Below are 12,597 nucleotides of genomic sequence, written 5' to 3'. Positions count from 1 at the left end.
CATATTTATTGGAGACACTGTGCAGCAATTGAAGCTTGTTGCTCACATGCTTTCACAGTCAAGATTGTTATCTTGTCGAGCTGTACATGAACAGTACAACCTAGAAATAAATAGGACACGTTCACACCCTTTCTCTGGGGACTGATGTAAGATTCAAAGTGTTCTATGGAAAATAAGACTAGAGGAGTTACCATGTGGGAAAAATTGACACCAGGATACCCCAAAAGGAAATGTATTACACTTGATTATAACAACCCGAGTGTGATGTAGTTAACCAATCTGGCATTGTCTTTGTTTGTCGTTGTTTTTTTTTTGTCAAATTTTTCCCTGGTTTGCAGAAATAATGTCCAGTGTCCTGAAAGATGCGGATCAACTCCAACAAACCTATCTAACATTGCTGACAAACCAGTCCGAGGCAAGCCTGTGGTTAGGTCACGTCGTGGACAGTGTAAAGGAGGCGATCATGAAGGTAAACTATCAGTATTCTCTCTGACCAAAAGCCTTTAGGCATCAATCAAATATAGGACGATGTTATGTGATTCTATTTGTAATTCGGGGTATCTTTTCTATCTATTTGTGAGATGAATAATGGTTTAGATGAGTCATAGAAAACCTGTTATTACTGGTAATTTCTTCCTCATAAAAATGACTCTGTCACATGTTATGCTTTGACTCGAGGCGGTGGCACATGGAATGCAGTAGCATGAAGAACATTTAAAGTAGCAAAAATGATTCAGTTGGTGCTGTGTCTCCCTCTTTTACTAGATTACGGCATCTGAGCCTCCAACATGTGAGGATGTGTTTGGTACCTTCGAGTGGCTCTTCAACACGGAATCTGTAACAGTGGAGGTGTGGAGGTCAATGATCTGCGAGAGCGGCTCCAACCTAGAACAGGTTCTACTGTTGGGCCTGATGCCACTTGTTGAATCAGTAAGGCTACTGAGCATTTGAATCGTTTCATTATTAAGTAATATGCTTCCTGAACGTGTTATTCTGTGAGATTATGTACTGTATATGTACAGCTGAGGAACTTCTTGGATTTTAAAGACAACTTTAAATGTGTTTCATATTGTGTTTCCACAGGCACAAGACTTTAACAGCACCCTCATGGGCAACGCAGACTACAATGTAACACTTCCCATGATTCTCTCTGAGTGGCAAAAATTGAACAACAACAGCATGCAATTTGGAATGTTTGTGGACAGGTCCACAGAGGAGCTGGGTGGAGCATACTGGGCGAACTGGATGCCTGACAACAGCACTCATGATGTGACTTGGAGTCTTCAACAAAGGTGATGGGAAAGTGTTCATTGTGTACTTGCAGAGTTTCATTCCAGAGCAGTACCATGTTTCGTGTACTTTGTACTGCTTTAGATATACACGTGACTGATCACAGAAAGTTATGTCCTCTGAAATATTGATTGTCAGAAGTTTTGACTCCAGTGAAAACATTTTCACTGAAGTTAAACATGTCTTTGCAATTGGCCAATTTAAGTCCACTAAGTAAAATGGAACAATATAGGTGATTAGGAGGCACAATAAAAAAAGAAGCTACTTTTAGAGTAGATAATGTGCACATTGTCTTATCTCATGCTTTTAGTTTTCATTTCACTGTTTAACAGTGTTGTTATTTGCTCTGTTTTGCTTTTAGTGTTTTTTTGGTTCTGGTGAATGTGGGAGGACATATTGAAAAGAGTCAGCTATGGCACCAGGCAAAGGACTATTTCTACATGGTTAACTGGGTCTTGAACTACAGGCCGGATCACCAGGTCACTACTCAGCCACCAAACTGTGAGTTCAACCTTTACCTTTTTTTCTTCTATTTTTTTCTTACATTGCATCAAAATGTAAACTACTGAAGTTACTCTTTTTTTTGTCATCTCTGAAGGGAATCCTAATACAAAATTGTAGACACTTTTACTTTGTCCCGATGATCACAAAAAAACTCAGAATTGGGTTGTATTAACCGAATAATTAACAATAGTTTGATTTCTAACTTTACAAACATGGGCAGCTGGTGGCTGCATTAGTCTTATTGGGAGCTACCCGTGATTCTCCTAATGATTCTTTTGTTGCTAGTCTAACATCATCATGATCAACCATTGATGGCAAAGGTTGCTTAGTTAAGTTAGAGAACCATGACTTCTAGGTGTAATGATCCATTTTGTCTTGATTTGGCATTGGACCATGTCAATCAAGACATACATAGGGTGAATCTGTGAAATACTGTGAAATACCGGTAACCCTGAATCCAAACACCCTCTGGGAATGTACATAAGACTATTTAAAACACATTTTATGTTCAATAACTTAATCATGTAAATACTGTAATATTATCCTCCTCATTAATCTATTCACACCTTTAATGTAAATACTGTAAAACTCTACCTCATGTATTTTAACCATCTGTTAGATAATTACATATTATACTACTGCACTGTTGTCTTATTTAGCCATATTAATCTTTGCTTGTTTTATTTAATGTTATATTTTTTTACTTTGAGAGCACAGTTCACAAAAGACAAATTCCTTGTCTGTGTAAGCATACATGGCCAATAAAGCTGATTCTGATTCTTCTGATTCTGATTCTGAATCTGTGTATTAAAAAAAAATCTTAAACTGACAACAATCGTTCAAATGCAAACACAAGTTTCACCAAAACGAAGTTTTGATTTCTTAAACAAAGTGAAATAAATGCTACCTCATCAAGTTTTATGCAAAATGTTTACTTTCCTCTTTAGGTTCTGTGGACATCTCCAGCTCCACCATTAATTGTAACACTGAAACTGGTTTTAACTGGCCGCAGTTTGTTACATCAATGACTCAGACACTGATGTCACCAAACCAAGACATCCTGGTGAAGTAAGTGTTTTTAGTTGTTAAGGTATATTAATAATTTCTTATTAAAAGCCATTGAACATTGAGTGCATTTTTTTTTCATCCAAAGTTGACGCACATTAAAAAAGAAATACAATCTCATATTATGTCAATTGGTTTGCTCACTGACTCAGAAACTATGGTCCATCATTATTTTTATTGGAACTGGTTCAATTTTCTTCGTTTTTCGCATACATCCCTGTGTATGTGCGCATCTGGAAAAAAAGCAGACTCAGTGTGCAAAGGCCTTACCTCTGGAGATATGTAAACATTGCTATATGTGTATGAATATTGTGTTTATTATTAACTTTCAACTTTTGATAGGATGTTGACTTATCAAAACATCTACTTTAAAGAAAACGTTTGAGAAAGTTGGATATAGGGTTGGCAATGATGATGATGCCATAATCCATTGACAGTGGCTGACATGCATCAACCAACCAGCCTTATCAGCCTAAATAACACACATTGTACCTATTACTCATGTTACAAATGAATGATGTGAGTATGTGGTTTTTCCCTCTGTCTAACCCCCCAAACTGGCAACAACCCCCTTCCCCAACCCAAGTAGGAAATAACCCCATTCCCTTTTTGCTAAGACTTTAATGAAACAATCAATAGCTTTATATTATGCCAGCATCTGTTATGAATATTTTGAATACAGATACATTTCTAATATTCAGTCATGTTCCCCTCTTTTCTCCGTAGTTTTCTCAAAGGAACTGTGAATCTGTTGCAACATGTGTACAGTGACATCCTAAAGTCTGTGGTTGGATCATTTTTGAAAGAAAATATCCAAACTGGTGATGCACTCTCTGACTTCCTGATTAACATGGTGCATAACCTGCAAAACTTTGTCAAGAAGATCACCATGCTTCCTGATGAAAACATCGCTGACTCTGACATCATGGATCCCCTTGTCAGTAACTTGTTACAGTCCACTGGTCTGACCCATCTGCTGCCTCTGCTCTACAACGATGGTCCCATCAATGTCTCTACAGTGCTCGGTGTTGCAACCAAACTTATTAGACAAAACCAGAAAATTTTTACCTTCAATGAGACAGATCCAACCATGCATCAACTGGAGCGATTGATAATGCAGTTTCTCTCCATTGAGGGTAACCTCACCATGTCCCTCTCCAACCTCATCGGACACAAAGTGGTAACCTATGCAGGCTACTTCCACCCTGATGATGTAGCACATTTTATCGAAGCCATCCGACCTTTCATCAACCAGACCTCACCAGGCATTGTAGAGACCATCCTCAGAGCCATGGAGCTTCTGAAGACAGTGACAGAATCTCCAAACGGTGACCCAACAAACAGTATTCTTGGGTACATACGCCAGCTTCAAGATTTCATCATCTCTCTGTTTAGATTGAGAAGAGTCCAACATTCTCTGTTACCAAATGGGGAGCTGAGTGCAGCACAAGTCACAGACCTTTACCTCATTTCCAAGGACTTTGTCAAACTCCTCACCCCAGAGGGCCTTCAGGGCCTGATTGATGCAGGACCAGATGGTGCGCAGGACATCATTGCACAGAAACTTATTGCATTTCTACCAGCTGAGGTCCATCAGGATGCTGATCTCTTTTTCCAGGATTTCAAAGCTCTTCAGTGTCATTTAGCCAAATGTACAGCAGGTCATGACTGTTTGAATGGAATCTCAGAAATCTTCAAGTTCCTGAATCAGACACTAGACATGGTGCTTTTGGCCAACGGTGATGTCAACATCCAAATAGCCTTGCCTAACCTTTTCCCGATTGACCAGGAATATGAGGAAATCGTGTCCATAATGTTCCCACTCCTTCTGTCCTCAAATGATGCTGCCTATATAGAAACATTCAATCAGGCCCTTTACTTTATCACACTGGTCATGGCTACACCAAATATTACCATCTCTGATGTCCAGAATGCCCTGCAGCAGTCAAACCTTACTCTTGAGGAGTTGAACAATATGGTTTCACTATTTGGAGCTGCCAACATCAATGACCTAATGTCAAAAGTATTGGATGTTATCAATTCTCAGAAGTGTTTTGAACCCCAGGACAACCAGATGGTGACAGCCCAATGTGTTATGGGATTTGTTAACAGTGTCAGTGGTTTCCTAACACACCTGCCTGTTCTCCAAAATGAGACTGCCGTCCTCTCCCTGATCCCATTAATCGTCAATAATACCATCAGGGATGTCATCCATTTTGACTTTAGCTCCGATCCTAACAAAGCTGTCCTACACACCCTAAACACAACACTGGCCAACATCAAGATGGGCCTCCAGCTAAACCACTTGAACACTCCGGAGATCATGAAAGAAATCACAGTACTGGAAGATCTGATAAAACTTGCCGCTAACCAAGAACCATTCACCAACATTTTTAACAGCACATTGACTGATAACCCAATGCATGCTCAGAAAGTCTATCTGGAAATTGTGGATTGGTACTTGCAAAGGTTGGAAAATATCACCAGGCACAGCTCACTGTCAGAACTTCTCCATCCAATCTTCTACCTCACACAAATGCAAGTGACCCTGCAGCTGGCACAGACAGACTTTACTCTGTTTGTGAGCAACCAGATTGAGCATCTAATGGACATCATCCAGCACCCAATAGATGGTGCAGGGGTGGTTAAAATTGGCCAAACAGTGGTTGATATGTTCCATCGTCTATTCAAACTCATAAAGGCTAACCTAGAGTTTCAGAATAACCTCCCAGGTATGGAGCCATTTTTCGACACAACTGTTCTGCATGCTGCTGAGCTTCACATTAAGCAATACCTCGACATCACACAGAAGTGGATTGAGCAGCCCAATTTCCCATTTGTTCTCACTAGCATGCTTCTGTCACAAAACTCCTCCATCAGTCCTCTAAAGTGCTTTGAGCCTCAACAAAACCAGATAGTGACAGCCCAGTGTGTTAATGGATTGATAAACGGGGTCAGCAGTTTCCTTTCAAACCTGCCTGTGCTCCAAAATGAGACAGCCTTTCTCTCTCTTCTACCAATAATCGTCAATAATACAATCCAAGATGTCATCCATGTTGACTTCAGCTCCAATCCTGACACAGCTGTCATACACGTTCTTAACACAACACTGGCCAACATCAAGATGGGCCTCCAGGTAAACCACTTGAACACTCCTGAAATCATGAAAGAAATCACAGTACTGGAAGATCTGATCAAACTTGCTGGTAACCAGGAACCACTTAACAACATTTTTAACAGCACATTGACTGAAAACCCAATGTATGCTCAGAAAGTGTATCTGGAGATGTTGGATTGGTACTTGAAAAGAGTGGAAAATATCACCAGGCACAGCTCACTGTCAGAACTCCTACATCCAATCCTTTATGTCACACAAAGGCAAGTGACCCTGCAGCTGGCACAGACAGACTTTACTCTGTTTGTGAGCAACCAGATTGAGCATCTAATGGACATCATCCAGCACCCAATAGATGGTGCAGGGGTGGTTAAAATTGGCCAAACAGCAGTTGATATGTTCCATCGTCTATTCAAACTCATAAAGGCTAACCTAGAGTTTCAGAATAACCTCCCAGGTATGGAGCCATTTTTCAACACAACTGTTCTGCATGCTGCTGAGCTTGAAATTAAACAATACCTCGACATCACACAGAAGTGGATGAATCAACCAGATGTCCCATTGATCCTCACTAGCATGCTCCAATGGGGAAACCCCAACATAACAGCCTCCATCACTTTGACCGACCTCCACCACCTGCTGCAGACAATGGCTCATTTTTTAAACACTGAACAATTGGGCTACCTTTCCATCATCAGCAATATCACTGAGTCCCTGAAAAATGCCCTACTGGTGGCAGAGCAACCAGGTGGCATTCAAAGTGACTACTTCATAGCAGCCATCTTGGAAGTAGTCCAAAGTTCTATGCAGATCCTGAGCGCAACCACCAATGGCCCACTCCCATACATTGAGCAAAACATCCTGGAAATTGTGAAACACTCACTTAAGCTCATTGTCCAACCAGACATGAATTTTGATTCCTCACGTTTAGTCTCCATCCAAATCCTCAAGAATGTTGAGAATGTCATCGAAACGATATTACCAGAAATATCAGAATACCTACTACCTGGAATCAAAGTAGCAACCACATATTTTGAGAGCAGCCTCATGGCCAGTGGACCAGACGGCTGGAATCACATGTGAGTTTTTTTTCTTTCTGAATTTTCTGAATTTTCCTGAATTTCTCATTTAATTTCATTTGCATTACCATTGAATTTTGTTTACATTTTTCAAAAAAATCTTGATAGTGCTCATCAACAAAAGTATACCAAAGTATCATTGGCGGCAACGAAGAATATATTGTTGCATTTATATTATAAATTAGAAATACACCAACAGATTCCTTCTAAGATTCTCAGTATGTATGATATATATGTTAAATGATAAGCCAAGTGAACTAATACTCAAGATCTTGGACAGGGTTTTGGGATCTAAGATTGTTATTAGTTAGTAGAATAAATGTTTTTAGCAGGTGCCAGATCGCCTAGTGGTTATGATGCGTGAACCATTTACAGAGGCTATAGTCCGACCTTGGCTCTTTGCTGAATATTATCCCCTACTTTGTCCTCCCAATGTTTCTTCTCTCTCCGTAGCTGTCTTATATAATAAAGATGATAAAGGCCAAAAATAGTAATACAAATAAATGCTTTTAGGTAGGTCCCACTGGGTTGCTTTAGAATAAGGCGTAATAAATGTTTATGTATTAAGTGTCTTGGCACACACATTATCAGTGGACTCTAGTTCCCCTCAGTTGTACAGAGCTTTTGACTAATTTAAAGCTCAAAGGTTTGGTTTAACAGCCCCCAACTCCACTGTTTTGGTTTACACACAAAACAGTAAGGAGCTTCAATAAAATACTCTATAAACCCACTGTACTTGCTGCCCATCACAAACCAGTGGACAAAGGCATCTCCAAGATTATGAACGTAGTGGATCGTTTAGCTGCTTAGGTGTTTAGACCAAAACAGAACAAGAAAAGACAGTTAACATAGGACTTGCTTTCATTTTACGGAGAGAAAATACAACTCCAAGCATGTAAGTTTATTAATCTATCAACTTTAAAATGAAATCAGTTGTGTTGTTTGCCCAGACTGCCCAATTAATCAGATTAGTGTACATAAATGGACTTTAAAAAGAGTATAACAAGTATTTATTTATTTTTCATCTGTGTATAAGAGCTGAAAGTACAGTAAGTGGTACTAAAGCATTTTTATTGTTGTATGGTCCTACCAACTTTTTAACAAAAAGTCATTTAGTCAATAACCAGCAGGCGTATGCATTCCACTGATCATACTGTAATTCACACCCAATGGTCTTGATAGATAACTGAAACAAGACAGAAATGAATTAAATGCTTTGATAACATGTATTTAGACATGATGACCTTTTGATAAGACATGCCCAGATCTGAAATATTGATGTGCTTTGTTTGTTAAGAATTTTGAACGAGCTGATTACAGTCCAGAGCCTCCTGCCGCCAAACAGCACTGCCCAGGCTTACGTTTCAACCCTCATCAACATCACTCACTTCTTCCTCGAGTCTGGCCAAGGCAAGTCAAGCTTCTCTGTGTCATTGTGGGGGGCCAAAATGTGAATCTTGATGAACTCAGATGGCGTGCAGGCTGCATTGTATACTTTGTTTTTTCAAGAATTAGAGAATGTTAAGACATGTCACTCCAAATAACAAATGCAATAATAGGTTATAGGCTATTGGCTAAGAAACAGAGAAGATGAATTCATGAGTAACTGGAGTAAATGGGTAAAGGAAACAGATGGAGTGGAATAATATGTCTATAAATTAAATTAAATTAAGAGAGTACGGTTCTTTATTTATTTCATTTCTTTATGTTGTATGTATTCTTGTATGTTTGAAAAATATATATATAAATGTGCCAGGATGAACAAAATATGTGATGAAATTTGACAACTTTTAATGTAGAAAAAACCTGCAAAAAATGTATTAGAAAAAATAAAGAAATGAAATAATAGCAAAATGTATACATTTAATATTGAAATCAAAGTTCACAGTTTTTTTTTTTGTGATTTTAGGCAACATGAGTCTCTGGGCAATGTTTGAGAATGCATCAGCAGAAAATGTGCCCATGATTATTGGAAAGGTAAGGCTTAACAAATAATGTTGTATATTTGCATTACAAGTTGCTTCTTTTTTGTTGGTTTCATTTTGGTGAAAATTAAACATTGGAAAGGTGTGCAACATGTTTTTACATTCTAAATAAATACTGGACTGTTATACCAACGCCCTTCTGCCAAAGCACATGTCTGCTGGTTGTAAGGGCACTGAAAGACAGTCATTTATCATCATAGACAGTCAAACAAAACCTTACTTGATCTTTATCCAAGATGTTTGTCCTGCACTCAGCGTTCTTATCGTATTGCATAGATCAAAGGACATGTGAAACACAACCTTGTAGGTAAAGTTTTGTGTTGCATAAATATTTGAAACATGTGTCCCTTGTTTTTTATCATAAGATGGGGAAATTCCTGGGCATGCTTTGGTCAATCATCATGGGAGGTCCAGCCTCACATGTAACTGTTTCATCTCTTGAGGGCTTTGCTAAGCTAGCCCCAATACTGGAGCAGATGATAACTGGAATGGCGGACCAAGTCACGTGGGACAAGTACGTTTAATACACACTTGTGATAGAAAAACAAACCTGCTTATGTCATCCCCCTTAATCAATGCCTGTTTTTTTTCACAGACTTGAAAACACTGAACAATTGGGCTACCTTTCCATCATCAGCAAAATCACTGAGTCCCTGAAAAATGCCCTACTGGTGGCAGAGCAACCAGGTGGCATTCAAAGTGACTACTTCATAGCAGCCATCTTGGAAGCAGTCCAAAGTTCTATGCAGATCCTGAGTGCAACCACCAATGGCACACTCCTATACATCGAGCAGAACATCCTGGAAATTGTGAATAACTCACTTAAGCTCATTGTCCAACCAGACATGAATTTTGATTCCTCACGTTTAGTCTCCATCCAAATCCTCAAGAATGTTGAGAATGTCATCGAAACGATATTACCAGAAATATCAGAATACCTACTACCTGGAATCAAAGTAGCAACCACATATTTTGAGAGCAGCCTCATGGCCAGTGGACCAGACGGCTGGAATCACATGTGAGTTTTTTTTCTTTCTGAATTTTCTGAATTTTCTGAATTTCTCATTTAATTTCATTTGCATTACCATTGAATTTTGTTTACATTTTTCAAAAAAATCTTGATAGTGCTCATCAACAAAAGTATACCAAAGTATCATTGGCAGCAACGAAGAATATATTGTTGCATTTATATTATAAATTAGAAATACACCAACAGATTCCTTCTAAGATTCTCAGTATGTATGATATATATATTAAATGATAAGCCAAGTGAACTAATACTCAAGATCTTGGACAGGGTTTTGGGATCTAAGATTGTTATTAGTTAGTAGAATAAATGTTTTTAGCAGGTGCCAGATGGCCTAGTGGTTATGATGCGTGAACCATTTACAGAGGCTATAGTCCGACCTTGGCTCTTTGCTGAATATTATCCCCTACTTTGTCCTCCCAATGTTTCTTCTCTCTCCGTAGCTGTCTTATATAATAAAGATGATAAAGGCCAAAAATAGTAATACAAATAAATGCTTTTAGGTAGGTCCCACTGGGTTGCTTTAGAATAAGGCGTAATAAATGTTTATGTATTAAGTGTCTTGGCACACACATTATCAGTGGACTCTAGTTCCCCTCAGTTGTACAGAGCTTTTGACTAATTTAAAGCTCAAAGGTTTGGTTTAACAGCCCCCAACTCCACTGTTTTGGTTTACACACAAAACAGTAAGGAGCTTCAATAAAATACTCTATAAACCCACTGTACTTGCTGCCCATCACAAACCAGTGGACAAAGGCATCTCCAAGATTATGAACATAGTGGATCGTTTAGCTGCTTAGGTGTTTAGACCAAAACAGAACAAGAAAAGACAGTTAACATAGGACTTGCTTTCATTTTACGGAGAGAAAATACAACTCCAAGCATGTAAGTTTATTAATCTATCAACTTTAAAATGAAATCAGTTGTGTTGTTTGCCCAGACTGCCCAATTAATCAGATTAGTGTACATAAATGGACTTTAAAAAGAGTATAACAAGTATTTATTTATTTTTCATCTGTGTATAAGAGCTGAAAGTACAGTAAGTGGTACTAAAGCATTTTTATTGTTGTATGGTCCTACCAACTTTTTAACAAAAAGTCATTTAGTCAATAACCAGCAGGCGTATGCATTCCACTGATCATACTGTAATTCGCACCCAATGGTCTTGATAGATAACTGAAACAAGACAGAAATGAATTAAATGCTTTGATAACATGTATTTAGACATGATGACCTTTTGATAAGACATGCCCAGATCTGAAATATTGATGTGCTTTGTTTGTTAAGAATTTTGAACGAGCTGATTACAGTCCAGAGCCTCCTGCCGCCAAACAGCACTGCCCAGGCTTACGTTTCAACCCTCATCAACATCACTCACTTCTTCCTCGAGTCTGGCCAAGGCAAGTCAAGCTTCTCTGTGTCATTGTGGGGGGCCAAAATGTGAATCTTGATGAACTCAGATGGCGTGCAGGCTGCATTGTATACTTTGTTTTTTCAAGAATTAGAGAATGTTAAGACATGTCACTCCAAATAACAAATGCAATAATAGGTTATAGGCTATTGGCTAAGAAACAGAGAAGATGAATTCATGAGTAACTGGAGTAAATGGGTAAAGGAAACAGATGGAGTGGAATAATATGTCTATAAATTAAATTAAATTAAGAGAGTACGGTTCTTTATTTATTTCATTTCTTTATGTTGTATGTATTCTTGTATGTTTGAAAAATATATATATAAATGTGCCAGGATGAACAAAATATGTGATGAAATTTGACAACTTTTAATGTAGAAAAAACCTGCAAAAAATGTATTAGAAAAAATAAAGAAATGAAATAATAGCAAAATGTATACATTTAATATTGAAATCAAAGTTCACAGTTTTTTTTTTTGTGATTTTAGGCAACATGAGTCTCTGGGCAATGTTTGAGAATGCATCAGCAGAAAATGTGCCCATGATTATTGGAAAGGTAAGGCTTAACAAATAATGTTGTATATTTGCATTACAAGTTGCTTCTTTTTTTGTTGGTTTCATTTTGGTGAAAATTAAACATTGGAAAGGTGTGCAACATGTTTTTACATTCTAAATAAATACTGGACTGTTATACCAACGCCCTTCTGCCAAAGCACATGTCTGCTGGTTGTAAGGGCACTGAAAGACAGTCATTTATCATCATAGACAGTCAAACAAAACCTTACTTGATCTTTATCCAAGATGTTTGTCCTGCACTCAGCATTCTTATCGTATTGCATAGATCAAAGGACATGTGAAACACAACCTTGTAGGTAAAGTTTTGTGTTGCATAAATATTTGAAACATGTGTCCCTTGTTTTTTATCATAAGATGGGGAAATTCCTGGGCATGCTTTGGTCAATCATCATGGGAGGTCCAGCCTCACATGTAACTGTTTCATCTCTTGAGGGCTTTGCTAAGCTAGCCCCAATACTGGAGCAGGTGATAACTGGAAAGGCGGACCAAGTCACGTGGGACAAGTACGTTACATATACACACTTGTGATAGAAAAACAAACCTTC

At 38.3% G+C, this 12,597-nt stretch overlaps 1 protein-coding gene across 3 annotated transcripts in view; it reads left to right on the top strand.

Annotated features, from left to right (window-relative positions):
- The window catches only part of abca12 (ATP-binding cassette, sub-family A (ABC1), member 12), a 68,780-nt gene that overhangs the window by 11,445 nt on the left and 44,738 nt on the right, over positions 1 to 12,597 (top strand). The window contains exons 14-26 of one of the 3 annotated variants that reach the window (XM_061054231.1): positions 339 to 469; positions 766 to 930; positions 1,084 to 1,292; positions 1,652 to 1,791; positions 2,742 to 2,862; positions 3,586 to 7,053; positions 8,351 to 8,463; positions 8,963 to 9,030; positions 9,482 to 9,552; positions 9,634 to 10,056; positions 11,353 to 11,465; positions 11,965 to 12,032; positions 12,407 to 12,555. In XM_061054231.1, coding sequence (XP_060910214.1) covers positions 339 to 469; positions 766 to 930; positions 1,084 to 1,292; positions 1,652 to 1,791; positions 2,742 to 2,862; positions 3,586 to 7,053; positions 8,351 to 8,463; positions 8,963 to 9,030; positions 9,482 to 9,552; positions 9,634 to 10,056; positions 11,353 to 11,465; positions 11,965 to 12,032; positions 12,407 to 12,555 — 5,239 coding nt within the window. Of the gene's footprint in view, positions 1 to 338; positions 470 to 765; positions 931 to 1,083; positions 1,293 to 1,651; positions 1,792 to 2,741; positions 2,863 to 3,585; positions 7,054 to 8,350; positions 8,464 to 8,962; positions 9,031 to 9,403; positions 9,553 to 9,633; positions 10,057 to 11,352; positions 11,466 to 11,964; positions 12,033 to 12,406; positions 12,556 to 12,597 lie in introns of all 3 variants that reach the window. The other 2 variants (XM_061054230.1, XM_061054229.1) reach the window with 2 other exon arrangements.

Source organism: Labrus mixtus, chromosome 13, assembly GCF_963584025.1.
Source record: "Labrus mixtus chromosome 13, fLabMix1.1, whole genome shotgun sequence".
Taxonomy (NCBI): Eukaryota; Metazoa; Chordata; class Actinopteri; order Labriformes; family Labridae; genus Labrus; species Labrus mixtus.
This window is presented reverse-complemented; position numbering and strand designations above follow the sequence as displayed.